The sequence below is a fragment of the Manis javanica genome, chromosome 11 (genome assembly GCF_040802235.1).
Source record: "Manis javanica isolate MJ-LG chromosome 11, MJ_LKY, whole genome shotgun sequence".
Lineage (NCBI taxonomy): Eukaryota > Metazoa > Chordata > Mammalia > Pholidota > Manidae > Manis > Manis javanica.
The window spans coordinates 111,125,566-111,152,338 of NC_133166.1; the positions used below are offsets into that span (position 1 = coordinate 111,125,566).

A 26,773-nucleotide genomic window follows, 5' to 3' on the forward strand; every position below is an offset into this window, starting at 1 on the left:
ACGCCGCCCGTTACTGAATGGGTAAACTGTGCTTTATTTCCCACAAAGGAGAAAAAGAATGCAAAGAACATAGCTAATATTACAAGGAAAAAGTCAAGTTGCAGAAGCACATTCTGGAGTAGTTTGTGGGGAGGCGTGGTATAAAACAGAGGGGTGGGGCAGCGGAGCGGGCCTGCCCCTTCACCTGCGCGGGAGAAGCGGGGCGGGCCTCCCTTCTGCGCAGGCGCGGCAGTGAGCTCCGTGGGCGGGGCTTGACGCGGCTCTTCGGCAGTCCAGTCCCCGTCCGGCCTGGAGCGGAGGGGCGTGGCGACATGGGGGCGGGGCCTGGCGCACGGGCTCTGTCGTCAAGTCCCTGGCCCAATCCCTGTCAGGCATGGCGGGGCGGAGCTATCCGCAGGCGGGGCAGGCGGGGCAGGGCGGGCTGCCCCAGGTGCGGCTTCCTTGCGGTCCTGTCCACTCCCGGACTGTCAAGACGCGGCAGGGCGACCCGGAAGTACCGGTGTCGGGGCCGCCTGTCTCGCTGGGACAGAACGACCACTGTCCGGCCGGCTTCCTGCCCAGGTGACGGCGTCCAGGATGGGCCGGAAGGTGACCGTGGCCACCTGCGCGCTCAACCAGTGGGCCTTGGACTTTGAGGGCAACTTGCAAAGGATTTTAAAGAGTGAGTCTTCGGGCGGCCGGGGGGCCGAAGGTCCACTGTGGCCGAGCCCCCGCCCGCTCGTGACGCACACACAGCGTCGCTGCGGCCGCTCGCTGCCTTGGGCGCGGGAACAGACAAGATAGTAAAGGACGATCTCCCCGTGTAAGCCGCAGGTCCTCCTCGGGAAGTGGGCTGGGGCGGGCTTCACAGTGCCTGGGGAGCAAAGTGTGCTGGTGGAGGTGGAGAGGCGAGGGCTGGGCTTACCTGCCCTCAGATATCTCGGGGTCCCATGTGTCATAGCTAGAGCCGAGCCCCCCCGGGCAGCGTTCATGCAGTGAGGCAGAGCGCGGGCACACTGGACAGCCTGCTGAGGCATTTTGGAAACTCGGTTTTCATGACTCTTAAGAACAGCTTACCCGAAAGGGGCATCCTGCACAGCCTCCTTTGACCCCCTGAGTGAAGACTCACACTTGCTTCCGTGGCTGGGTGAGGGGAGAGGCTGCCCGGCCACTAGGGAGGATGTTGTGAAGATGTGCCCTGCGCTGGGTGGTCACTGGTGCCTGAGTCCCTTCCTGGTGGGTGGACAGGGAGAAGCCGTCCCAAAGGGGGAAATGGAATGAGGGGTGGCCTGCAAGCTTAGAGACGAGGGTGTGGTTGGTTGGTACCAGCTCACCTTTGAGGGTGAAAGTTTGCCCTGTTCATACCCACACCTAAAGTGGGGCTGCACCCGGGCGACCCTGCAGATGTGGTCCCCGCCAGGTCGCCTTGCGCTGAGCAGCTTCCTGCAAAAGGGCTGGCCAGGAGCGGTAGCAGGAAGGCACGTCTTAGCCATGTGCCTCGGATGGCCGCCCTCCCCGCCGAGCTTTCCTCCTGCTTTCATGTTATCAGAGCTCAGAGCGAATCCAGTTGGGGTGAAGAGAAGTGGTGTTGAAGCCGCTGCCCGGACCCCGGTGCCTGCCAGGGTGCCGCTGCGGTGGGGGTCCTTGAAGCGCCGCCTTCTCCCTGCGCAGGGTCTGCGGCACCTGCTGTTATGAATGACCAGGGTGTGGCGTCCTCCTGTTCCCCCTGCTGCTCCTCTGTGGTCCTAAAGGTCCGCCCTGCGGGCCCTGTTTCTTATTTCCTGCAGGGAGATCTGGGAGAGCTTTTGTTTGTTTGGTTGCTTGTTTTTTTATCATCACACCTACTGCAGCAGTGTTTTATCTGCTTTCGAACATGGTGTGTAGGAGCTGAAATTGCTCTTTCTCTCTTTCTCTGTACCTGTAGGTATTGAAATTGCCAAACACAAAGGAGCCAGATACAGGCTTGGACCAGAACTGGAAATATGGTGAGAGCAGACGCGCAGACACCCCAGGGTGGGCAGGTAGGGGCATCGGCATCGGTCCCCCCAGCCAAAAGGGAGAGGAAGAGGGGCTGATACTGAGACCTGCAGATAATGCAAGCCCGTCGCAAAGGGTTTTATGGTAGGGGGCAGCTGATTTCAAAGCTGGGCTGCTTCTGATTCACCCCCACCTCCCCAGGTCGTGATTTCCCTCTCTGGCCGTAAGCAGGTTTCAGTTAGGGTCTCAGCATCTTGCTGTAAGCGAGTTGAAGGGTCACTTCTGCTCTGCCCTTTTGCAGTGATCAGGAAAGCCGGTTCCTTCATTCCCTTTGCACCTGCCCTTATTCAAAGATAAGCAATTAGTTGCTGCACAGTAGGATTTGTAGAAGCTGTGCTTTGCTGACTTGGGGTAACAGCTGCCCTCTCTGCTGCCCTGGTTCCACACCGGTCTCTGCGGGTCCCAGCCAGTCGCGTCCCCTGCCTTGGCTCATTCTTGCCTCAGGACTTGGCATAAACAGGACCGTCTTCTCTCAGGTGTTTTTTGTATTTGCCCTTGGGGACACATCTGTTCTTTCCAGGTCATTGTCTTCCTCAGGTTGATTTCTATCCTTGGAATTCTGACTTCAGTTCAGGCTGTGTTTCCCATAACATCCCAGAGCATTTACACCCTCATTGAATTTGGTCTTGAAGAAGTTCTTCATCTAACTGCCAGGCCCTGGGATCCTGGGTTGCCAAGGCCAGAACCTTCTAGGGACCTCTCCTTCGAGCTCCTGGCTTCATCTCCACGTTTTGTCATTCCATCGCCCAGAGGGGTTGCAGTCAGCAGCCCGGTCACCCAGCGGGATCACTGCCCACGTGCTTCCAGGGAGACCCTCGTCCCTTTCTTTGTCCTGTTTCCCCACCTCAGCCCCCGAGTCTGGACCTGTCATTTTAGAAGGGGGAGGTTCTCCACTAAAGGGCCCCAGGATGATGTGTTTGTATCAAGCAGGGAAAGGACCCGGCAGAGCTGGGCTCTCGTTCACCGTGTGCTGAGCAGGTTCAGGGTCATCATGAGGCACAGTTCGCAGAGAGGAAACCGAGGTGGGAGGGGAGCCAAGTCGCATCGCTGAGCACAGCTCTTCCTGTCCCTGCCGGTTGGGGATGCCGTTCCCACCCTAGAAGGGGCACCTGGAAGGGGAGTGAACAGCTGGTGCCACCGGGCAGGCTGCCAGAAAGGCCAGCTGCGTGCCTTGAGCCACTTTGGCAGGCTTTGCATATGGAAGGCTGCCACCCAAAGTGGACTGCGGGTCCTAAGTGATCGGTCCCTGCTATAAAATGCCCCTCCCGCTGCTGGCCAGCCGGAGGGTGAGAGGCAGGCCGGTGGCTGTACTTCAGCCCAGGGTGTCTGGCTGCACTGTGGTTTGCTGTCACACGTGGCCCGGAGCTCCCTGGGAGCGAGGACCCATGAGACAGGCGCCCGTCCCTTAGAGAGGACATCCCAGGCCTCAGCCCCGATTTCACCTGGCAACCAGGGCTTTCCCTCTCTTCAGAACCAGAGGCTGAGACGAATGCTTTTGCAGGCACTGAAAATGGCAAATGCCTGTTTGGAGGTTCATGTTCATGTGGGCGAAGTTTGCTCAGCATTTGAAACGCTGCTTCCCAGCTGCTGCATGGTAGGAAAGAAAACTTTCTGAGGATTAGAACTGGTTTACTAATACTCTGCATTTTATTATTAGTCTATACCAAGAAACGGCCCTCAACCCAGCCTTCACATTTTATGACATCTCTGATCATCGCATTAGGTTCTCTGGGGCTGCTGTAAGGGATTGTCACAAACCAGGGGGCTCACAGCAACACAAGTGGATTCTCACGGTGCAGGAGGCCAGAAGTCCAACATCAGGGTGTGGGCAGGGCCCTGCCCCCTGCAGAGGCGCTAGGGGAGGGTCCTTCCTGCCTCTGTCCAGCTTCCAGCGCCCAGTCCCTCGTGGCCGTGCCCCTCCCGCCTCTGCCTCGTCATCTCCTTTCTTCTCAGGGCACTTGTCACTGGCTTTAGGACCTGCCCAGATAATCCAGGGTGGTCTCATCTCCAGCCCCTTAATCACATCTGTAAAGACCCTTTTCCCAAGTAAGGTCACATCCAGAGGCTCTGTAGCTTGGGACCTGGACATACCTTTTCGGGGACACTATTTAGCCCACTTCAAGCTTCTATAGCAAGAAACTCAGCAGCAGCTGTGTGAGTGGGATTTTGAATGGTTATTAAAGATCTTTCTTGCCTAAAGAATGTTTTTCCGTGGGTACAGCTTTGTTTATTTTGCATTCTTTTTCATAGATCAGTGTGATTTTGGCCATATTAAAGGTTTAAAACAAAAATCCAAGGGCACATGCTTTTTGATGTGAGAATTAATCATTGTTACACCTAAGAGAAGGGGGTGGGGCCCGACTTTTCTTAATTTCCTGCAAAATGCATCGTCTCTTGTAGCAATGATTCTAACTCTAGTCGCACAATAGAAGCACCCGGGAGGCTTTAAAATGTGCCTACACTTCAGCGTCACTCCCGCACAGCCTCACTCGGTTAGCCCACAGGCCCCTGCCCCCCTGCCCGGGCTCCCCCGGGTGTCTCTGAGGCTCAACTGCCTGCTCCTCCCTCTGCAGTGGCTACGGATGTTGGGATCATTATTACGAGTCGGACACCCTCCTGCATTCGCTCCAAGTCCTGGCTGCCCTTTTGGAATCTCCAGTCACCCAGGACATCATCTGTGACGTGGGAATGTAAGTGCCAGCGGACGTGATAAGGAAGCCCAGACAGGACCTGTCCCGCGCCACGAGTGTGGACTGCACATCTCAAAAGATACAAAGGCCTTGTGCTGGAGGGTGGGCTTTCTTCCCGTCCAGCCCTGCAGACACCAAATGCTGCACAGAGGAGGCGGCTCTGGGAGGCAACTCTGTTCTCCCAGAAGGTCCTCCGCATGTGCGCACCCGTTCCCGTTTATGATAAAAATACTTTTCCTTGCATGTTGTTTGCTATTTAATAGTTTCTATTTTAAGCTTTAAAATTCTGTTGTGCTTATTATTTGCTTGTTTTTGTTTGAGAGTCCCCCTCCAGTTAGAAACCAGATATTCACTGTGGGCTGTTCTTTTTAAAATATGTGTCTCCCTCACACTCTGTACATGTTTTGTCCAAATGTGGACATAGCGCGTTTGGTTAGGCTCTGGGGAGGAGTGAGGCCATATGGGGGTCTGTCCGCGCGCCCCGGCCAGGACTGGGGAGGGGCGCCCCCATTGCATCCTGCCCTTTAGTCTCCGAGGTCAGCCTGACTCAGCCAGTGACAAAGCTGGGATCGGAACTGGCTCCCTGACTTGACAGCCACACCTGCAATGGCCTGTGTCCGTTCTTCCTGCACCGAGCTTTGTTCCCCTTCTCCCTGGCATTTGCTGGCTCGCCTCATTCACTCCCACCTGACCCTCCCTCCGCTCAGTGCTCCTGGAAGGTGTCTGGGGCTGGCCGCTTGGCCCTGAGCTCCAGGCTTTCACCAGGCGAGGCCCTGCCAGCCCTGCCGTGTCTGCCAGCGGAGTGCGAGCCCTCCCCTGCAGAGGGGGCAGACACCAGGAAGCCAGGGAGGAGCCATGAAGTGCAGGATCTACCCTGAGCCATGGACAGACCCACTCTGCACCCCGCCCTGCCCCCTGGCTCCAGGAACCAGCAGTGCCCGGGCCCACGCCCTGCAGCTGCCTTCCAGAAGGGGCAGGTTGGGAGGTGTGCTGAGGGAGAATCGGGAGGCGCAGGGGCCAGTGCCCGAGGCCAGGAAAGGATGGAGAGTTGCCAGGCGGCCAGAATGCCAGCAAAGGGAGGGAGGCCGCCGCTGGGAGGTCTGAACACATTCTAGCGAGAGTGGCAGAGCCCTGCGTGGAGAATGGCTTTGTGCTCCCTTTAGGAGAATGCTCCCATTTCAGCGCCTAGGCCGTGGCAGAAGTGCTGGGGTCGGTTTTTAGCTTTTACTTGAGAAAGCTGCAGAGGAGACGCCCCGCCAGCCCAGATGGGGGCCTCTGCTGTTTGCAGACCGGCGTGTGCCCTCTCTCTGCAGGCCAGTGATGCACCGGAATGTCCGCTACAACTGCAGGGTGATATTTCTCAACAGGTAGGTGGCCACGGGAGCCTCTCAACAGGTAGGGGGAGGGACCCGCATGCCTCCCCGAGGCTCTGGGGGGCTGTGAGCATTCATGCGGGTGCCCTGTGGCTTGGTCCCTGGGAGCCGCAGGCTAGGAGGCCTCTAGAAATACTGGTCCTCGGAGAGGGCGCGTGTACCAGGCAGGAGACCCGGGAGGCCATGCTTCTTATGGTCCGTGCCACCCTGACACCTTTGGGAACTAGGGGGAGAGACCACAGGGTGCAGCTTGGGGACGCACGGCCCTGTTGCCAGGCAGGCAGTCTTATCTTCCCAGTAGACTCCAGACAAGAGTGAGCTGCCTGTAGGGCGCTGAGCCTCCCCTGTGCTGGCCTGTCCACTGGCTTAGGTGGGTGGGGGTACGGGCTGCCCCTTGTCACAGGTGTGTCCACCTCCAGACCCGTCTTGTCCCCTGCCCATAGGAGGATCCTGCTCATCAGACCCAAAATGGCCTTGGCAAACGAAGGCAATTACCGTGAGCTGCGCTGGTTTACGCCGTGGTCCAAGAGTCGGTGAGTCACAGCGCCCGCTCACTGGGTGTTTTATCAGGCATCATCTCTGCATAACCGTGGTCCAGATCATGGGGCAGACACAGGAAAATTCGGGGTACAGTCCCTGCCCTCCAGGGTCCATTGCAATATGGCTGTTCGGATGCTGTGGATCAAATGATAGCCCATTTCATCACAGACCACGTACAACTCAGTCACCAGTCATTTCATATCTTGATACTACATACCAGGGTTGCCCTGGGGCTGGATCGTCCTTTCGTGGGGGGCTGTCCTATGCATGGAGAGTCATGGAGAGCCACCCCGGGCCATCTCCTCATAGATAACGTCCAGTATGACCTCTTAAAATGTCTCCAGACATTGCCAACTGTCCCCTTGGGGCAAAACCCGGCTGGCTGAGAAACCCGCCCCATCTTGCTACGGTCACCACTGCTCATTTACTGTGGCTGCTGCTGTCAGTGGCATCTAATGTATCTTGAAGTGGTTAATATTTTTATGCAGCTCAAGTTTGAATTTTTCTGTGTAGCTTTTGTAATTGGCCACCTCACTGCATTCTTTCATTGTGTCTAGTCATTATTTTACAGGTTTTCTTCATTTTTTTTTTCAGTAAAAATTACATAATGTACAATGAATATTACTTCTCCTTTCCAACGTTGGCATCTCTCAGCTTATTTTTATAATACTGTTGCCCAGCATTTCTGGAGCAATGTTCTAGGTGATCCCTAGAACCCACAGATGTGGAATGGGCACTCAGCACCGTTAGATGCAGGACAGTGCAAACCGACAGCACCCTGAGGTTTCTTTTTGCCCCACGGGATCGGTGGTCAAAGAGCTGGGGGTTCCCAGTCTTGGCAAGGGATCCCAACACAGGAGGACCCGCCCAGTGCCGGCAGGAGCCCTTTGGAAACAGCTGGGTGTCACCTCGTGAAGGGGAGAGGTGCCCCCACTGCCCACCAGCCACCTGTTCCCTGCGTGCCAGGGGTTGTGTGCCAGTGCCACCCAGTGGGGGAGAGTGAACCCTGCCGGAGCCTGGATAAACCAGCGTCAGTGTCGAACAAAAGCGAGCTGCAGTGTATCTGCAGTGGGGTTTGAGCTTGTCCCATCTGAGAACAAGAGACCTGACCGCAGCGTGTGTAAGGGTACGTGCATGTGCCCCTGGAAAACTGCAAAGAAATACAAACAAAGCAAGCTCAACGCCACTGCTAAGGAGAGAGCTTCAGTATTGATCTCTTTTTGATCCATGGGAAGTCTTCGTGACATTACGTTGAGGTCTTATTTTAGGAACGTTTTCTTATCTTCTGTTTTCGAAGGATCCTGTCCTTGTGCTCTGTTCTGCTCTGCAGAAGCCCCGTCACTGGTGTTTCCATCCCTGCCCTCTGCCTTCCATACCCGTCGTCCACGGTCTGACAGCTGCTGTCTCCTCATTTGCTTTGTGGATTCATCCGCCTAAATTCATCCTCTGTGCGGTGTCCGCAGTAGGATCGATTCTGATGCTTCTGATGCACCCTTCGTATCTGCAGATGCTTTGAATGTCTCAAATGCTCTTCACGGTTTGCAGGCTCACTTTTTATCTCCTGTTGTCTCATCACCTTTTCCTTGAGATCTCGCATCGGTTTATGTTGTCTCTGATTTCTTGGAGACTAGACGTATCTGCTCCTTTTTCTCTGCATTTGTGTTGTGTGGGTGTCGTGCTGAATCCCCCCAGCTGATACTCATCCAGATATGCCTGTAGCAAGGGTGGTGGATATTGAGCTGGAGATGGATCTGGATATTGAGGCTTAGTTTCGGTACAGCTAAAAAGACAGAGATTTTCACCCTCGGGGAGCTGGGCCAACTGGTGACGATAAAATGGCTTAGTGATGAGCACACGGCAGGCTCAAGGAGCCGTTTCGGGTCCTCTCAGGAAAACAGAAGAAAGACCCAGTTCCTGACTGCAGGGAGTTGAGAATCTACTCGTGTTCACCATGTCCTTAGGTGGACCCCAAATCTAAGCACGGCCTTTCAGGGCTCACAGGGTCTTGGGGCCCCGGGAGGCAGAGAAGACTTGAGGTGGTCACGTCGGATGCCGTCCTGCGTGATTCCGGACATGGTCCCCCTCAGATCTGTGGTGTTCTCCTTTCCAGGCAAACAGAGGAGTATTTTCTCCCGCGGATGATACAGGACCTCACGGAGCAGGTGAGCCCTGAGGGCAAAGCTCTTCTTCTGTGGGGCAGGACCCTCTGGGCCAGAGTCACAGAAACCACCCTAGCTAGTGTAGGTAAGGAGCAAGGTGGGGACATTTCTGTGCCAAGTGGGGAGGGGGTCCCAGGAACACCAACGAGGGTGGGAGCTTAGGGGCACCTGCCTTAGCAGGCTGGGCTTGGGCCCAGGGATTGCCCAAGAAGCCAAGTTTGGGGGTTCTCATCCCAAACCCATGGAATCATTTACTGGCCGCCTGTCATTCTCTGAAAGCCCAGTGTCAGAAACCTGCCTTGGCTTGTCTTTGGAACCTGGCTGGTCGGGCCCGTGGAGCTTTGACCCTGCAGCCGTATCCTTATCCTCTTCCTCCTGGGGGGTACAGCTGGGACCCTGTTCTCCCCACTTCCCTCGGCTGGTTGGGAGCCGGGGCACAGGGGGTGTGCTGTGGGGGCTCCTGCCTGAGCTGCCCTTCCGGATGCCAAGTGTATTCCTTTGCTTAGGCTGCCGCAGCACCTCTGACCAGACAGCTTGAGCAGCAGGTGTTCATTACCACCCAGGCCTGGGGCTGGAGGCTGAGACCCAGAGGTGGGCAGGGCCAGCTCCCGGAGCCTCTCCCCTGCGCGTGTGGACACCATCCTCTCCCTGGGTCCTCACGTGGCCGTCTCTCTGCATGTCTGTGTCCTGACCTCCTGTTACAAGGACCCCAGTCCGATTGGGTCAGAGCCACCCTGTGACCTCATTTACCTTAGTCCCCTCTGTAAAGACCCCGTCTACAAATACAGCCACATTCCGAGGTGCTGGGCTCAGGACTCCAGCACGGGAATTTGAGCAGGAGATGGTTATTTCCCAAGCCAGATTCTCTGTGCCCCCAATTACTCAAGGTAGCTCATAAGGGCGCTCTGAATGCACGAGATTGTGGCTCAGCAGGATACAGCTGGACTTCACAGATCTAGCTGAGTGGGGGGGCTCCAAGCCCCCTCTTCATTGTCCTCTTTGCCTTCAGGGGTGCCCCTGCCTCCCTGGAGAACAGCGCCATCCAGCCCTTGGGCTGAACTTGCCTCTGTTCAGGAGCCAGACTGTGTCTGGTACCAGTTCTGATCCCTGAGAGAGGCTCCCTGAGGGCCCAGCTGGGGCTAGTGCCTTCCACAAGCAGAGATGGGCATGCCAGGATCGGGGAAGGGACTCTAGCCAGGTATGGTCACCTCCCAAGGGGCCCAGAAGCTTTTCTGACAATGAACTTAGCACATTTTAGAATCATGACCCTGTCACATCCTAGAAGGCATGCTGGTGGCCTGCTGAGCTGGCGTGGGGCTGTGGTCTGGTTGGTGAGGGGTGAGTTGCAGGAACTGGCCCCGGGTGAATGTGGACTAAAGGTTGGGGCATTTTCAATGGTAAAAAGCCAAGTGATGCTCCCGGGTGGACGGCTCAGGCAGGCGTGGGTCCCTGAGCCCTCCTAGATGCTCCGTGACCACCCGTGGTGCTCCAAGCCTGATCCTGTCGTGGCAGGATGGGGGCAGGCTCCCAGCCCGCCGCTGTGGCTGGGTTTGTGAGGTGCCGGGGGTTGGGTGATGCCCATGCCAGCATAGGGCCATGTGCTGATGACTTTCCTTGCAGCCCAAGTGAATATTTGTCCGGGATGAGGCACCGAGGACAAAGGCCAGGCCTGCACCACGGTTCTCACCCTCCGTGATGGAGGGCGTTGAACTCAAACCCTCCAGGGAGCCTGACCCAGGGTTCTGGGAGCGCTCCGGTCCCCGGGGGGCTGCTGGCCAAGCAGAGTGACCTCACAGCTGTAACTGAGGCGCCCGGTAACTGAGGCGCAGGTGTTACAGATGTAACAGGTGGCCACGCCGCGCCCCAGCCAACGTGGGTTCCTGGTTTCAGTGCATTTCCATCCCCGCCCATGTGCCCAGTCAGGGCTCGTGATCTCGGCACCTTGCCAGACCCGCGCAGTCGTAGGGAGGCTCTGCCCTGCCCTGGAAGCTCCCACCATGCGTGGTTTATGAGTGTGGCTCTCGGAGATGACGCGCCTGCATGTCCTCTGGCCCTACGTCAGGAGCTGGGGGGCTCTGGTTGGGTTTTGTGCACGTTGTGAGCCTCCACTGAGCATCTGTGACAGGGCTGGGTTTATTGCCTAGCAACATGGCTGTCAGACACGCACATGGAGCCCTTAATAAACGAGGGCCATTAGTACTAACAACGATGGAGGCAGCGTGTGCCCATGGCCGCTCCCGGGGAGGAGGGACTGCTGCGGCCTCTCCCGGGTCGGTCGTGGTGGGCGCAGAGCAGGGCCGCCTGGCAATGGGCCCCCTGCGCTGGGAGCTCCAGGTGAGGGAGGGCTCCCTGGGGGCTTGAAACGGAAGCGTGGCCTTCATGGAAGTCTTAAAGTGGCTATTGGAGTGCTGGGCCACGATGCAGCCCAGATGGGCCAGCCAGGGGGTTTTGTGCATCCTGCCCTCCCCCTACAGGAAACTGTGCCCTTTGGAGATGCAGTGCTGGCCACCTGGGACACCTGCATCGGGAGTGAGATCTGCGAGGAGCTCTGGACCCCCCACAGGTCAGCCCCGCCGCTGAGCCTCAGCCCTCGGGGAGGACAGGGATCTGCAGACGCCCTGGGCTTGTGGCCTTGGGCTGTGTAGACGCCCTGGGAGCTGGCGGGGCTGGGAGGGTGGGTTGGGGAGCTCACCCCCTTTTCTCCTGCTTCTGCTCCCAGCCCGCATGTTGACATGGGCCTGGATGGTGTGGAGATCTTCACCAACGCCTCAGGCAGCCACCACGTGCTTCGCAAAGCCCACGCCAGGGTGGATCTGGTGACCATGGCCACCACCAAGGTAGGCATTGGGGTGCTGGGTGTGCAGCTCGGGCCGGGTGCCTTGTCTGCCTCGCCAATTCCCGTGCGTCCCGTGTCCAGCGCAGGGCATGGCCTGGTTCGATGGATGTCTGGTGCCAGTAGCGATGGCCGGTGCCCAACAAGCAAGCGCCAGCTCCACTTCCCGACTTCATGTGGCTCTTGCAGCCACCCTGTGAGCCAGGTCTGCTGTCCTGCCTGCTCTCCGGAGTGGGATGGGGACACTCGGAGGTCAAGTGGCAGCAGGGCTCATGCCCCAGTGCCCAGCCCCCAAGCTCTGGGCTGCCACCCCACATTGCCGAGCAAGTGACTCAGTGACCAGGACCCAGAATGGGCTGCTGGCCCGTCAGCATCATGGCAGAGTGCAGGGAAGGCCCGGAGTTTGCCCCTCCTGTTGGTGGTGGACACAGTGAGGGGCCGTGCTGTCTGGTCATTCACGGGACAGGTGTGGAGACAGCTCGGTTGGGTTTGAGTCTCAGCTTGTGCGGTGGGGGCTTGCCTTCTCTGAGCCTGTCCCCCCAACCTAAGGAGGGGTCAGCACCTGCCTTGTGGTTGCTGGGGGCTAAAGTAGGCAGCTACCTAGGGCCTGGTCTCTTGGAGGCCACGTGAACCGTAGCTGCCTGGCATTCCCTGTATGTTCGTTTTCTTTGTTGGGGGCCCTAATTATGACATTGTGGGGGGGTCTGAAGACAGCCTGAGCCGGCCCAGCCAGGTGCCCTACTTGGGCTGGTGGAACACGAAGGCAGTGGATCCTGTGACCACCTGCTGTCTGCCCTGCCTTTTCCAGAACGGTGGGATCTACCTGCTGGCCAATCAGAAGGGCTGTGATGGGGACCGTCTCTACTACGACGGCTGTGCCATGATAGCCATGAACGGCAGCGTGTTTGCTCAGGGCTCCCAGTTCTCCCTGGATGACGTGGTAACGGCGGGCACATGGGCACCCGGGGCAGCAGGGGGATCTTTCCAATGGTTTTCTGCTCAGGGGCCGCTTTCTTCATCCTCCCCTGTGACCAGGGGTCTCATACGGGCTCCCAGGGATGTCCTGCCTGGTTTGATCGCTCCCTCTGCACCCCGTTTGTGAGGGACTTCCAGCCCCTGGTGACAGGTGGCCCGCATGCCACGTGGGCACCTGGCATGGACAGGCGAGCCCCACAGCTCTACAGGTCATGTGCCCACCGCCAGGAAGACACTGCGCCTCCCACAGTCCCCCTGAGGTGGCACTCAGGCAGGCTTTGTGGTGATGAGGGCGGGTGATCCCCAGTGCCTGGGAGGATGTGATGGGCTTGTTTGGGCATTTCCACTGGGGGCTGGGCACCGAAACTGCTGCTCAGAACGCACCATGCCTGCTCCCGAATTCTGGAGGTCGTTGGCTGGGGAACCTTGTCCAGGGGAGCAGGGCGAGGGAGGGGAGCTCGCACCAGGGCTGCTGGAGACCCTCTCAGTCCTCCCCAGATGGCAGACAGCATGTGTGAGCTTAGGCCTGTGCCACCTGCCCCCCAGCCCTAGGGAGCCGGAGTGGGTGCCCCACGCTTGTCTGGGAGGACGGCCTCACTCAGTGGGGCTTGTGGCCAGCCTGGTGGGGGACAGGCCACGTCTGTCCAGAGGCCTGTGATGTGCACCACAGAGGTGCCGCCATAGTCCCGAGGGCTTGTGGGGACGTGGGTGGGGATGTGGACGGGGCAGCAGGAGGCAAGCTGGGGCTCAGACCTGCACGGTCCTTGCCGTGAGTCACCCCCTCACCGAACCACTGTTCCAGTGAGACACTGACGAAGGCCGCACACCCACAGCTTCTCAACACGCATCTTAACATCAAAGTCATCCATGTAACTAATTATCACACTGGACATTCACTTCCTTCTAGGAAATGACAACAGATGAGAAAGTCCTCATAGAGAATTGTGTCATACCCACTTCCCGGGTTTTCGTTATTTATCTTGAAGCCAGAAAGAAAGTGGCTGTATTGAAACAGTGGGCATGAGTTCCAGCTGTGCAGAGGTGATGAAAAGTCACGTAGCTCCGCCCAGAGTCACCTGGCCGCAGTGCCCAGCCAGGGCCCGCGTGCCGCCCACGGGGCTTCGCCCATCGTGTCTGTGGGCCCAGCTGCCTTGGGCTCGTGCCGTCTCGGGAACGGGCGCCGGTGTGCAGAGGCTGCAGGGCCGGGCTGGGCGCGGCTGGAAAGCGTCCGCAGCTCTGGCGGCAGCGCGTTGCCTCACTTCCGCGCGCTCGGTCACCGGGTTATCTGCGATGCCTCCTGCAGCCCCGGCGGGGTTGTCACCGGGAAGTGGTCATGAACCACACTGCAGTTTCAGAGTGGACTGAGCGCAGGGGCCCTGGAGGCACCCGGGCACCTCTTGCCCAGAGGGAAGGCAGGAGTGGCTGCGGCTCCAGCTGCAGGAACACCCCCTCCTCCCACTCTCCGGGGACAGCCTCCTACTTGTCCCCCAGGCCCTGCTTTCCCAGTGGCAGTGTCCCCTATTGACTGTTATAGAAATGGAGGGCTTGAAGGGAGAGACCAGGGCCTTGTCCACAGCGAGCATCCCTCTGTCCCAAGAGCACGCTCAGTGCCTTCATCCAGGCTGCTGTGGCCAGGACACCTGGCCGTACGTACGTCACAGCCACAGACAGCTTGGCGGTAGGATTGATTGGCAGTGCCGGGGGCATTTGGGGGAGGGGGTCACCTGCACCAGGATAAGCAGATGTGTGGGTCCCTGAGGGTTCCAGGCCACACCAGACCCTCCAAGTCGGATGCCCAGGAATGTGCGTTTTTTTGCAAGCACCCTGAAATCTGAGGGCTGTTACCTCACATTTCCCAAGGTGACTTTGAACCCAGAGTGTTCAGGGATAGAGGGCCTGTCGCTGTCCTCAGGCCAGAGGCAGTGCTGGCCGGCCTCTTCCTCTGGATCTGCCTAAAGGACCAGAAGCTTCGTGGCGCATGGGACCCCCCCTTCTGTCCCCTCTGCTCCGCCCCCTTCCGGGGCAGGGGCTTCTCAGGGTTTCCTGGCACGTTGCCTCTAGCAGGTGTCAGTGTTGAAGCTGACCGAGTTTTTGGGAAAAGTAGACTGGGGCCTCCTCACGCAGAGATTCACACCATCCTGGGTCTTCTCATGGTCCTTGGCTTTGTCCCATGACAGGCACCTTGCCTCTGGTGACCCATCACTTTGGAAATGACGCTTCTTGTTCTCCTTCTCTTTGTGGATGTTCCCATCTTGAATTAGGCCCAAGTGTTAACAGGCAGGGGTCTGTGGGCCTCGTGGCAGGAGTAGGGTGGCCACAGGCATCCTGAGTCGCCCAGTGGTTAAGAAGCAGCAAGAGGCAAATTGATTAGGAATTTTTCTAAAGAAAGGAGTAAGATCTGTGAGCTAACATGTCCTCTTTTCTACTATATGCTCCAAGTAGCAGAACCCCCCACATCAGCTGGGTTCAAAGGCAGGGAAGTGTCACCTGCACATACATAATACAGGGAGCATGTCCAGGCCTGGACCTTGGCTCGGATTCCCAGGGCTCCGGCTCCACCTCCCTGCCGTTCTCCAGCCCAGCCTTGCTCTGTGTGGGCTTCAGTCTTGGGTTGCCTTTCCTCATGGTCCCAGGATGGCTGCAGCAGCTCCAGCCATCTCCACATAGTCACATTCAAAGCAGAAAAGATGCCCTTGTTCTCATGTGACTTAAGAAGAGAGAAGCTGTCTCAGAAGCCCGCAGGCATTTATTGATAGGATTGTGTCCTGTGCCATAATTAAAGATCACTGGTAAATGTCTGAATTCAGTGGAGATTCTGGAGGCAAGAGAGAAGGGCTTAGGGCCTGCAACAGCACTGTGTCCTCTCCCTGGGTCCCTAGGAATTCACAGGTCCCCAGTCCCCACCTTAAAAGACATGACTCAACTATGTGCAATTTGGCACACCTATGAAAATGGCCAAATTACACGCATGAGTGCTCAAAACAGGCAACCATGCTTTCTCTGTGATACTCCCGCCTCCAGGAAGTCCTCACGGCCACCTTGGATCTGGAGGATGTCAGAAGCTACAGGGCGGAGATTTCATCTCGAAACCTGGCGGTAAGCGCCTCAGTTGGCACCTGTGTGGGAGGTTCGTCAAACACCCAGAATCTTGTTCTTAAATAACAGCTTTGTTGAGATGTCATTCCCACACCACACAGTTTACTCCCTGGAGCACTTGGTTCAGTGGTGTTTAGTATGTTCATGGAGGCATGCATCCATCACCACAGCCGGTGTGCGAATGCTTCCACCGCCCCAAGAGAACCCAGACCCATTCATTGTCCTCAGCCCCTGACAGCCACTGGGCAACTTTCCATCTCTGCGGACTTGCTAGTTCTGGACATTCACAGAAATGAAATCCTACAACACACGATCCTGTGTGTCTGGCATCTTGCGCTGAACATGACGTGTCTGTCTGAGGTTCAGCCACGCTGCAGCGTGTCAGGTGTCAGCGCTATGCTCCTTTGTGTTGCCGGATGATATTTTGTTGACTGCAGAGATCACACGTGTTTATCCATTCTTCCTCGGTGGCCATTTGGAACGTCTCCACTTTTTGCCTATGATGAATAACGCTGCTGTGAGCATAGGCCCAGGTTTAGTGTGGACGTGTTTTCACTCTTGGCATTTCCATGGCAGCCGCACCATCTTACCACCCCCAGCAATGTACAAGGGCTCCGATGTCTCCCCGACCCCGCCTACACCTGCCGCCTCCTGTCTGACCCCAGCCATCCCAAGGCTGTGAAAGGGCACCCACTGTGGCTCCCATGTGCATTTCCCAGCTGCCAGTCCTGCTCTTGGTTGGCGCTGAGGGGATGTCATCCTGTGAATACCCACCAACAGGCCAGCAGGGCGAGCCCCTACCCCCGAGTGAAGGTGGACTTCGCCCTGTCCTGCCGTGAGGACTTGCTGGAGCCGCTGTCTGAGCCCATCGAGTGGAAGTACCACAGCCCTGGCGAGGAGATCAGGTGGGTGGTCCTCGCGTGCGGGGAGGGACCTGTCCTCCCGTGGGCTGCTGCCTCCCCCTGCTATGGCATCTGCCCCGTGCAGGGCGGCGTGGGCGGCCAGTTTTCAGAACCTGCCCAGGATAAGCTACATGGTTAGGAGGAGGCCACGCCTGCTAGGGGCTGGCAGTGCAGACGCTGGCCTGGAAATGCACTAATTCACGTGAAGCGCTTAAAGCGCGGGCTGGTGAGCTGCGAGAGCTCAGCACCACTGGTGCTTTCTCCCTGGCGCCGTCCCCGCCTTGCAGCTGCTCCGGGTAAGCTGCGGACCAGCCCAGCAGTTCGCAGACCTATGCTTCCCTTCGCTCCACAGCCTTGGCCCTGCATGCTGGCTCTGGGATTTTTTAAGGCGCAGCCAACAGGTAAGCTTCGCAGGGTCTCACCTGCGCACCCTGCTTGTCCTGCTGGTCGGTTTGCCTTTGATTGTATGGCAGGCTAGCGATTGTTCTCTTTGTTTCTTCACTCTGACTCAGCCAGGAGCTCAGCCCACACTAGCCAGAGGCCAGAGTGCCCAGAGATTGGCTCCTGCCTTGGAGCCCTTGTCTGCTGACATTCAGTTATGAGCGACCGTCTCCCACTGTCTGTGCTCATACAGGTCTCTGGCCCAACAGGGACTCAGCCTTAGATTTACTCCCAGTGAAAGGTCTCTTTTCCCTCTGGAGAGTCCGCTCTGGAATGTGCAGGCCATCTTTTCTCCTCTCCCAATGAGAGCTTGACACCAACGGGCATTTCTGTGGGTGCGCACCAAGGCTCGTGGGTGGAACTGGGTGAAGTTTGCGGCACGTCACTTCTCCGAGGCTCTGCTCACACCATGTTTGCTTGGCCCATTGCAGGCGGGGTTTTTCCTGCCCCTCAGTGGCGGGGTGGACAGCGCAGCCACTGCCTGCCTCGTCTACTCCATGTGCCACCAGGTCTGCGAGGCTGTGAAGAATGGAAGTAGGTGACGTCTGTCAGTCTGAGCTGGGCTCCCATTGGGTCCCAGGGCTGGGCAGAGGGAAAGCCCGCTACCAGGCATCATGGGTGCAGGAGGCTCTGTGGGCATGCACGAATGTCATGACACCACGCCTGAGCCCCAGGGCCTGGGGACAGCAAGGCATTACAGCCCCTTCCCAGGGCTTTGGGCCAATGCCTGTGTCTGTCAGGCCACTGCTGCTGTGTGTCGGCACCGTGGCCTGGGGAAAGGACATCGGCTCTGGGTCAGGCAAACCCAGGGTCCGACTGCCCCTCTGTGTGCTGTGACACTGAACGCTCCCTTCGTGTACCCAACGGGTACACTTCGTGTACACTTACCTACCAGGGCAAATGGGGAAGGGCTAAGCCAAGCATGCACCTTGCATGTGCAAGTGGCTGCTACCTTTCTGTGTGGCGGCTTCAGATCAGCAAGTTCTGGCTGACGTCCAGACCATCGTGAACCAGACCAGCTACACCCCTCAGGACCCCCGGGACCTCTGTGGACGCATCCTGACAACCTGCTACATGGCCAGTGAGAACTCCTCACAGGAGACGTGCAGCAGGGCCCGAGAGCTGGCCCAGCAGATTGGAAGGTAGAGTTGGCCATGTTGGGCATGGGTGGGCGGCCGTGACGAGGACCCAAGCTGCCTGAAACCCAACTTGTGCGGGGCGTGTGGCTGAACGTGCAGGTTTCTACTCTCTCGGTCTGGGCCAGGTTTTAGGGAAACCGTCAGTTCCACCCCAAATCTTGTGCCATGTCTAAATGCACCCCCTTCCCATCCCTGTGTCCCAGGCACAGGCCACCAGGGTGGATATGCCCCCCAGTGGAGCCCCGGGCAGCTCATGGGAGTGGGCAGTGCCACCCCCCCACTGCCTTCCCCCAGCCGTGCTCCACTTGAGGGAGTGGACAGAGGGCATCTTCCCAGGCAGGGAGACTCGGTCCCCACAGAGGGTTCCACTTACACTGCCCTGGGAGCTGCCCGTCCTGAGTGTGAGCTCAGCTAAAAGCTGCCTCCTTCCGCTCAGTGATTCTGCCCCTCCATCTGCCCCCAGAGGAAGTGAAAGCAGGCACACGAGTAGATGTTTGCACACCATGTTCACAGCAGTGCGATTCCCAACAGCCAAAGGTGGAGGCAGCCCAGGTGTCCATCGGTGGACGCCTGGGCAGAACGGGACCCATCCACGCCCGCAGTGCTACTCAGCCCTCGCAGGGAATGAAGGCCTAGTGCCCTCCCACGCGGGCGGCCTTGGGGCATTCTTGAGCGAGATAAGCCAGTCACAGAGGGACCACACGTCATATGATCCCATGTCTATGAAATGTTCAAACAGGCAAGTCTGTAGAGCCAGGGCGTGGATTCGCTGTCGATGGACTGGAAGAGGACAGAATGGGAAGCAACTGCTAATGGCACACGGTTTCCCTCTGGGGTGATGGGAAATTCTGGAAAGAACTAGAGGTGGTGGTCGCACACCACGTGACTGAAGGCCCCTGGACCAGGCACTATAAAATGGCTAAAACGGTGGTTTTGTGTGTGTGCCTCACCATGTGCGCACACACCCATGCCCGCCCACCCTTCTTCCAGCCACCACGTGGGTGTCAGCATCGACCCAGCCGTGAAAGCCATGGTGGGCATCTTCAGCCTGGTGACGGGCAAAAGCCCCCTCCCCGCGGCTCACGGAGGGAGCAGCAGGGAAAACCTGGCTCTGCAGAACGTGCAGGTGCGCTCCGACCCGGGCCGCCCATCGCCTGGGGCACAGGGAGTCCTGGCACGGCCGGTGCTGGGGCGCCCACGCGTGCCCTGATCACAGCCTCGTGGGCAAGGGGTCTGCCTGTGTGAGTGCGGGCTTCGCAGGGGACAGCATATGTGCACGTTTGAGGGAGCATGAGTGAGTGTGCTTACTATGAAGGCACTGGTGTGGGGGTGCATTTGTGTGCATGTGTGAGTGCGTTGGCATGAGTGTGCACATGTGTGTGTTAGCATGAGTGCAAAGGTGTGCATGTGTAGCATGAGTATGACTGTACGAGAGTGAATATGCATTAGCATGTAGGCACGTGTGTGAATGCAAGAGCATGTGTGAGTGCAAGGGGTTGGGTGTGTCAGTGTGAGGTGTGTAGTGGGGGTGCTTCTGCCCTGCGGGAAGATCACACACCGCCCTGCCTGCTGGCTGTGTGGAGGGAGGTGGTGATCCCTGTCCCTGCTGGACATGGCGGCCTCCCTCCTGGCCAGAAATGTCAGTGGTGCAGGGGGCAGATGGCGGGGGCCGAGATTTCTCCCAGCTGCGGGGCTTCCTGTGGTTGACATGGCCACCACCCAGCGCACATGAGCACCATGGAGGTGGCCAACCCCGCAGGAGCACAGCGGGACTCGGGCGACTTTCTCCAACACTAGAAAGCCCCCAAATTGCTTGACCTTCCTGTTTTCCCGAGGCAGGTGGGGAGAGCCCTCTGTTGGGGCGGTAGCGTGCGCCCTGTGCCCTGTGCAGGCTGACGTGTCCCCTCGGTCCTCCAGGCTCGGGTGAGGATGGTCATCGCTTATCTGTTCGCTCAGCTGAGCCTCTGGTCCCGGGGTGCTCGGGGTGGACTTCTGGTGCTCGGGTCCGCCAACGTGGATGAGAGGTGGGTACAGCCTGGGGGTGTGGTCCCAGCTGCCGAGCACCCCGGTCTGAGGGTGAGCACCCACAGAGGCGGCCTCCACAGCGCCTCACCAATGCCCGTGGTGTCTGTGAGACGCAGGAGCGGGGGAGTCATGTGGTCCCGTGTCCCAGGCCGCAGTCGGCACCCCTGGCGACAGCACCACCCCGGCACCCCGCAGGGCCCCGCCGTGGGGAGGGCTCAACACTGTGCCCTCCGGCCCCCGCCCTCCTGCCGCCTTGGCCACGCTGCCCTCTCCTGAGCGCGTCCACCACATCCACCTGGTGTCCACCCCAACTGGGTAGCTCATCTTCGGTGTGGGCCGCAAACGCTCTCATATTGCTCCCTTCTTTAAAAAAATTACAAGCTTGCCTAATGCTTTGCAGAGACGTTTCAGCCAGCACTCAGGCTGAGCAGCTGGGGGGCCCTTCCCCAGCCTCGGCTTCCCCTGCGTGAGCCCCTGTCTCCTTCCAGGGAGCCCTGCTCCTCGTTTACTGAGGAATTCCAGGAACCTCATCTGTCATGTATTCCTCTCTTCACGTACACATGGCTGTGTCCACCCATCATGCCATCCACCCATGTACCCACCCGCCCACCCATCCATCTTTCTATCTATAGATAGAGAAGGGAACGGGTCCAGGAGCTGTGCCCTGATACTCCTTGAGTTTAGGAAGCTGGAGGAGCTGAGGTGGCCCCGGACAAGAGGAGACACAGCCAGGCAGGTGGGAGTGAAGCCCAGAGAGAGTGGCACCCAGAGCCAGGCCGAGAGGCTGAGGGTGGGGGTACGGGCGCTCACTGACCAGATGCAGTGGGTGTCGTGGCCGCAGGGCTCTGCAGACTGAAGATGGGTGTGGACCTTGAGGGCAGCTTTGCTGGAGGGCCCCCAGGGGACAGCTCAGGAGAGAAAGGGAGGGGCACTGGAGACAGCCCCAGGGAACTCGGTTTGGGGGGCACGGGAACATGGGGCCAAGAGGCCTTGAAGGTGAGCAGCCAGGAGCATTGCTTTCACTAAGGGAGGTGAGAAAGGAGGGGAGAGCCGACACCGTGTGGACAAGGGAGCAGCACAGACGCGTTCAGATTTGGGAACTGCCCCTCACGTGCCCGCCTTGGTCAGCTCAGGCCCCTTACCACCCCCTCCAGGCAGCTTGAAGGGCAGACGTTCATCTCAGCCCTGGAGGCCGGAGGTCCGCGGATGCCTCGGTTCCCAGCGGGAGCAGGCCCCCCAGCTCGCAGCCAGCCACCTCGGCTGAGTCCTTACGGGGTGCAGAGAGCTGTCTGCGTCTCTTTCTTACAAGGACACTGGTCCTACTGGTTCAGGACCCCCTTGTGACCTCATTTAACCATAATTGCCCCCGGAAGACCCCATCTCCAGACACAGTCAGTGGGGGCTTGGAAGCTTCACCTCGTGAACTTTGGGGGCATGAACAGGATCCTCAGCAATGACCTTCAGCCAAGTTGTCCTTTCAGTCCGACCAGTCCGGGAATCAGTTTTAATTCGGGCAGAAAGATCTCGGGTCCTTTTTAACACACAAACAAATGTGCAGACCCGGCCCCAGGTGACCACCTCCCTGGTGTTCGCCCCGCCCCGAGGGCTGACCCCAGGTCCCACACGTGCAGGGGAGGTGCCTGACTCTGCCGAGCACGTGCATCTTCGAGGGTTGTTGGGGTGAAGGAGCCACGGACAGAGATGAGACAGCCTTACAGCCAGGAAATGCTGTACATGCCGACAGACCATTTAACTCAGCTGTCCCCCAACAGGACAGACACCCTCGGGGATGACTGAGGACCCTACAGGGCCAGGCTTTCCTGGTCCTGGCATTAGTGTGAGCTTGGTGAGGTAGGCAATAGCTGGGAGGCCTGTAAACCCAACATTTTGGAGGACGTCCTCACAGGCTAGTGTGGTCAGGAACCACCCTGGATGCGGTGGCGAGCTGCGGAGTGGTGGCGGGGTTGGGGGGGACAAGGGGCCCCAAAGTCAGCAGCATTGAGAACACAGGGCTCGCTGACCACCCTTGGGGTAGCAATCCTGCACAGGGCTCACCGGGCTGAGATTGGTGTGGACAGGACTCGTTCCCATGGAGGCTCCAGGGAGAGTCTGCTCCTGACCTCCAGCCCCTGGTGCCGCCCTGTCCTCGGCTCATGGCCGTCCTCCACCCAGAGCCGGCTGGGCAGCATCTGACCTTTGCTCTGTGGTCCCAGCCCCTCTGCCTGGCCCCCTCCCTCCTTCACTGCAAGGACCCCTGTGTCTGTCTGGGGCCCATCTCACCTAATCCAGGACAAAAACCTCATCTCACAACCCTTGACTTGATTGCACTCTGAAGTCCCTGTGCCCTGTGAGGGCACATTTTTGAAGGTCCCAGTATAGGACGTGGACATTTTGGGGCCACTCTTCTGCCCACCTCAGGAGGTGTCTGGCAGTCAGAGGTGACAGGCATGGGGGAGTTGCGCGTGCTCAGCATCCACGTGTGCTGAGGGCCTTTCCCTCCTCCCACCACCATGCTCTGCTGACCCTCCCTCACTGAATGGGCTGCCCAGCTGGAAACTGGTCGTCCCAGGCCGGTTTCCTGGCCTCAGTGTCCTCTCCGGCAGGCCGAATACCTCTCCTCAGTCACCTGCAGCCTCTGCCCCAGCCAGACCCTCCAGTTAGCCCAGCTCTGGCTCCCAGGCCCCAGGAAGAAGTGAAACTGGGTGACTGGGGACTGAATGGCTAGGCCCCCAAGTGGCGGGACCAACAGCCCTTTGGCTCTGCCACATGGGAGCCATGTGCACCCTTGCCCCTGCAGCCTCGTCGGCTACCTGACCAAGTACGACTGCTCCAGCGCAGACATCAACCCCATCGGGGGGATCAGCAAGACAGACTTGAGAGCCTTCGTCCAGTTCTGCATGGAGCGCTTCCAGCTTCCCGCCCTGCAGCGGTGAGTGTGACCCCAAGGCCCCCAGGTACACGCCCTGGGCCCCTAGCCCCGCTCAGCCACCTTCCACGGCTCCCCACCACCTGGCGAGAGCAGTCCTGCCCTTCAGTGGGCCCTTGGGGTGCCGTGACTAGGCCAACCCCTTCCTTTCTGGCCGTGGCCCCCCAGCACGGGACGCTGGGCAATGCCTGGACGCTTCTGTGGTTAGCATGAGAGGGTGTGCTCCCCGCATCCAGTGGGAGGAAGCTCCTACATGTCCCACAGTGCACAGCATTGCCCCACAACCAGGCGTGCCTGGCCCAGCACATGGGGGGTGCCTCAGTAGAGAAGCCCTGCTGCGGCTCCCGCCACCCATCCCTGCTCCGCGCCCCTCTCCCCAGGAGCTCGCCCCTGGCTTTGCCGATGCCACTGGGTCGACAGCGGCGCTGCTGAGACTGGCCGGTGCCTGTGGGACAGTGGGCGTGGGGACCTGTCCCCAGGCTCCTGACATGCGGTAGCATCCTGATCTGTGTGTATCTCGGTCACAGCATCCTAGCAGCGCCGGCCACCGCAGAGCTGGAGCCCTTGGTCGACGGGCAGGTGTCTCAGACCGACGAGGTGATGGCGGAGGCTTTTTCGCCTCACTTCCCGTGACTCTGCTCCCGCCTTTCTGCATTGGGCTCCCTCGCCGAGCCTTAAGGGGAGTGGGCTCCCCGGGGCTGGGCTCAGGGCCTGTCTGCGGGCCTCACCGGGCCTTAGGGGGAGCAGGCTCCCTGGGATTCCTCGGATGGCTGAAACAAAACACTCAGACCCAGGGGCTTCAACAACAGAACTCTGTTCTCTCCTAGTTCTGGGGGCAGAGTCTGGAATCAAGGTGCACTCCCTCCAGGGCCCCCAGGAGAGGGTCCCCCCTACCTCCTCCAGCTTCTGTGGCCCCAGGCATCCTGGGCTTGCAGCCACGTCCCTCCAGCCTCTCCCTCTGTGGTCACCTGACCATTTCTGTTCTGTCTCTGTTCTGTTTCTTATAAAGAAACTGTCATTGGATTGAGAGCCTGCCCTAAATCCAGGGTCATCTCATTTGAGATCCTTAGTTATATGTACAAAGACCTTTTTTCAAAATAAGTGCATGATTTCTAGCTTCTGGGGCGTAGGCATACTTTCCGTGGGGGCCCCGATCCAGTGGCCTCCGTCCTGGCCTGTCGGCTGGGAGTCAGCCGGGGCCTCTGCTCCTGGCCCTTCAGAACGTCCCCTCCTCTGGGTCTCGGTCCCCGACTCCAGAGGAAGCTTCAGGCTCTGCTGCCCTTCTGTTACTCCGTGACGCGTGTGTCTTCCTCCCCAGGAGGACATGGGGATGACGTACGCAGAGCTCTCCGTCTACGGGAGGCTCAGGAAGTCGGCCAAGGCCGGTCCCTTCAGCATGTTCTGCAGACTCCTCACCGGGTGGGGCGACACCTACACACCGCGGCAGGTAAGCAGCGCATGACATTCCCGGGGGAGGCTGGCCTGTGCCCGCACCTGGCAGTGGAGCTGGCTCGCGGGAGCACAAGGTAACACTCCGTCTCATACTGAGCTGCCCCTGCTGGGGCTCTCCCCACACCCCAACTAGTTTGGCCAGGCGGGCATGACTGTGCTGCCCACAAGCGCCTGCCCATATGGCGGGCAGTAGGTAAATGTTGAGGTCAGAATATTGCTGTTTTTGTGCTAGTTATCAGGCCCATTAGGGCTGAAGCCCACAAACACGGGGTCCCCACAGAACCGCCCGCAAGTGTCATGAAATGTATTTTCCTAGGATCCCTGCTGGGGTCTCCTGGGGTGCTGGACCCCCATTTTTATAGCTCTGCCAGCTGCCCCAGCGCGAGCACAGGCATTTGTCCACTCCTGCTTTGGGAAGTCCAGGTGCAGCAGCGGAGCCCAGGAGCTGAAACAGCCCAGTGTGACACAGCCGCGCCCCGGCCTCCGGCCTCCCCAGCTTCCCAGCCGTGAAGCCCTGTGTATTCCTTGCCTACCAGGTGGCCGACAAAGTGGAGCGATTTTTCTCAAGGTATGCCATGAACAGACACAAGATGACCACCCTCACACCCGCCTATCATGCTGAGAACTACAGCCCCGACGACAACAGGTTCGACCTGCGGCCCTTTCTCTACAACACGGGCTGGTCTTGGCAGTTTCGGTGCATAGAAGATCAGGTGAACCGGGCAGCGGTGGGTTTCTCTGTGTTAAGTATCTGCCGTGGAAACATCGGCTCCTCTCCGTTGAGGGTTTGAAAGCGTCTGTATGCACACACTGGGGTTGTTTACTGTCCCTGTTCTGCAAAGGGGCCGACACACCTGGAGTCGGGCTGAGCTGGCGTGTGTGCCCTTGTGTACATCCCCGCGTCCTGTGTCCTAGAGTCACTGTCATTTCCAGACAGCTGAAGTGTTCAGGCGGCTCCACATCTCCCAAAACGCCGTTTTCCTTTCTTTTGCTAATTAATTAACCAGAGAATAAAGGAAGGAATAATAAAATCAGTCAAAAAGCAGACAGGTCCTGCCCCTCCCCTTTTCCAAGGCAAAGCGCTAGAACCTCGATAGGAGGTCAGATGCAGCTGCTGCCCAAGGGGTACCGGCCAGTTGGCACACACAGTGCACCGACAGTGGTAAGTGGGGCGATCACAGGGCTGGGCCAGAGAATGGGAGGCCAGAAGGAACCCGCTCCATCTGGTGATCGGGGAGCGTCTCTAAGGAGCTGAGGGGTGAAGTCAGCAGGGGACCGACCCCATGTAGTTCTGCCCATCCAAGGCCATAGTTCCCGGGAGGGTTGGTGCCCCCTCGTGACATCAGGCAATGTCTGGGACAGACGCTTTGGTTATCTCCTGGCTGGGGTCCAGGTGTGCTGCTAAGCATCTTGCCATGCACAGAACACCCACCTCCCACCACAGAATTGGGGAGGCGGGGCTTATGCCCCAGAAGGCACCACAGGTAATGGGTCCCCCAGATCGGGCCAGAAGTTAGCAAATATAGGAACTTTAGGATACACATGGGAGAACGTAGTCGCCTGCAGACTTGTGGTCCCGCCCTGAGCACCACGATGTGCTGACGCAGGCCCTCCCTGGATCCCCTGGCGCATGTGCTCTGCATCTGGCACCCAGCAAATACCATTTGGTAACTTTGCTTTCAGCCCGTGACTGTGACCCTCTTAGGTGTGGGGTGGGCCAGTGTCCTTGCAGCCTGTAGACGCTGTTTCACGTGGCTTTCCTTCTAGGTTCTGCAGCTGGAGAGGAGAGCGCAGCAGGACCTGGACGATGTGGACTGACGTCAGGTCCTGTGGGGGGCTCCTCTCCCACCAGGGCCCCCATCTCGCAGTGGCCTCACTGGTGGCCTGGAGCAGCTCGTCAACGCCTTGTTGAACAGTGTTTCACGGGAGAGGCATCTCCCCTTACTAGTTGCCAGCAAAGTGGAATAAAGAGAACTGATTCCTGACTCTCCCTCTGGAGCCAGCACTGCCCCCACCCCCCACCCCCCGCGCCCACAGTCCCTTCCTGGGCAGGCGGCTGGAAGTGAAGTGTTGATGCCTCCAGATTGCACCCCTGCAGCCGGAGGAAGGACTGTGGCTCCCAGCCCAGAGGGGGCATCAGCAGAAAACGGGAGGAGACCCCCCTCCCACACACGTCTTCCTGTCCTGGGTTCCGAAGGTACCAGGA

The 26,773-nt window shown here is 58.8% G+C and overlaps 1 protein-coding gene across 10 annotated transcripts; it reads left to right on the forward strand.

Annotated features, from left to right (window-relative positions):
- The first annotated feature begins 383 nt into the window (after positions 1-383).
- NADSYN1 (NAD synthetase 1) lies at positions 384-26,557 on the forward strand. Of its 10 annotated transcripts, none has more exons than XM_073217298.1 (21): positions 384-661; positions 1,904-1,964; positions 4,590-4,706; positions 6,020-6,073; positions 6,523-6,612; positions 8,730-8,781; positions 11,253-11,341; positions 11,498-11,615; positions 12,420-12,551; positions 15,608-15,682; positions 16,463-16,587; positions 16,937-16,985; positions 17,457-17,559; positions 17,999-18,167; positions 19,155-19,290; positions 20,082-20,188; positions 22,963-23,118; positions 23,643-23,712; positions 24,434-24,562; positions 25,104-25,295; positions 26,335-26,557. In XM_073217298.1, the coding sequence occupies exons 1-21, from the start codon at positions 577-579 to the stop codon at positions 26,383-26,385; spliced, it is 2,160 nt and encodes a 719-aa protein (XP_073073399.1). In that variant the 5' UTR covers positions 384-576; the 3' UTR covers positions 26,386-26,557. The 10 variants fall into 10 exon arrangements, with proteins under 10 accessions (XP_073073399.1, XP_073073401.1, XP_073073402.1 ...); XM_073217300.1 differs by having other exon boundaries at positions 25,104-25,280; XM_073217301.1 differs by having other exon boundaries at positions 22,987-23,118.
- Positions 26,558-26,773: the final 216 nt, after the last annotated feature.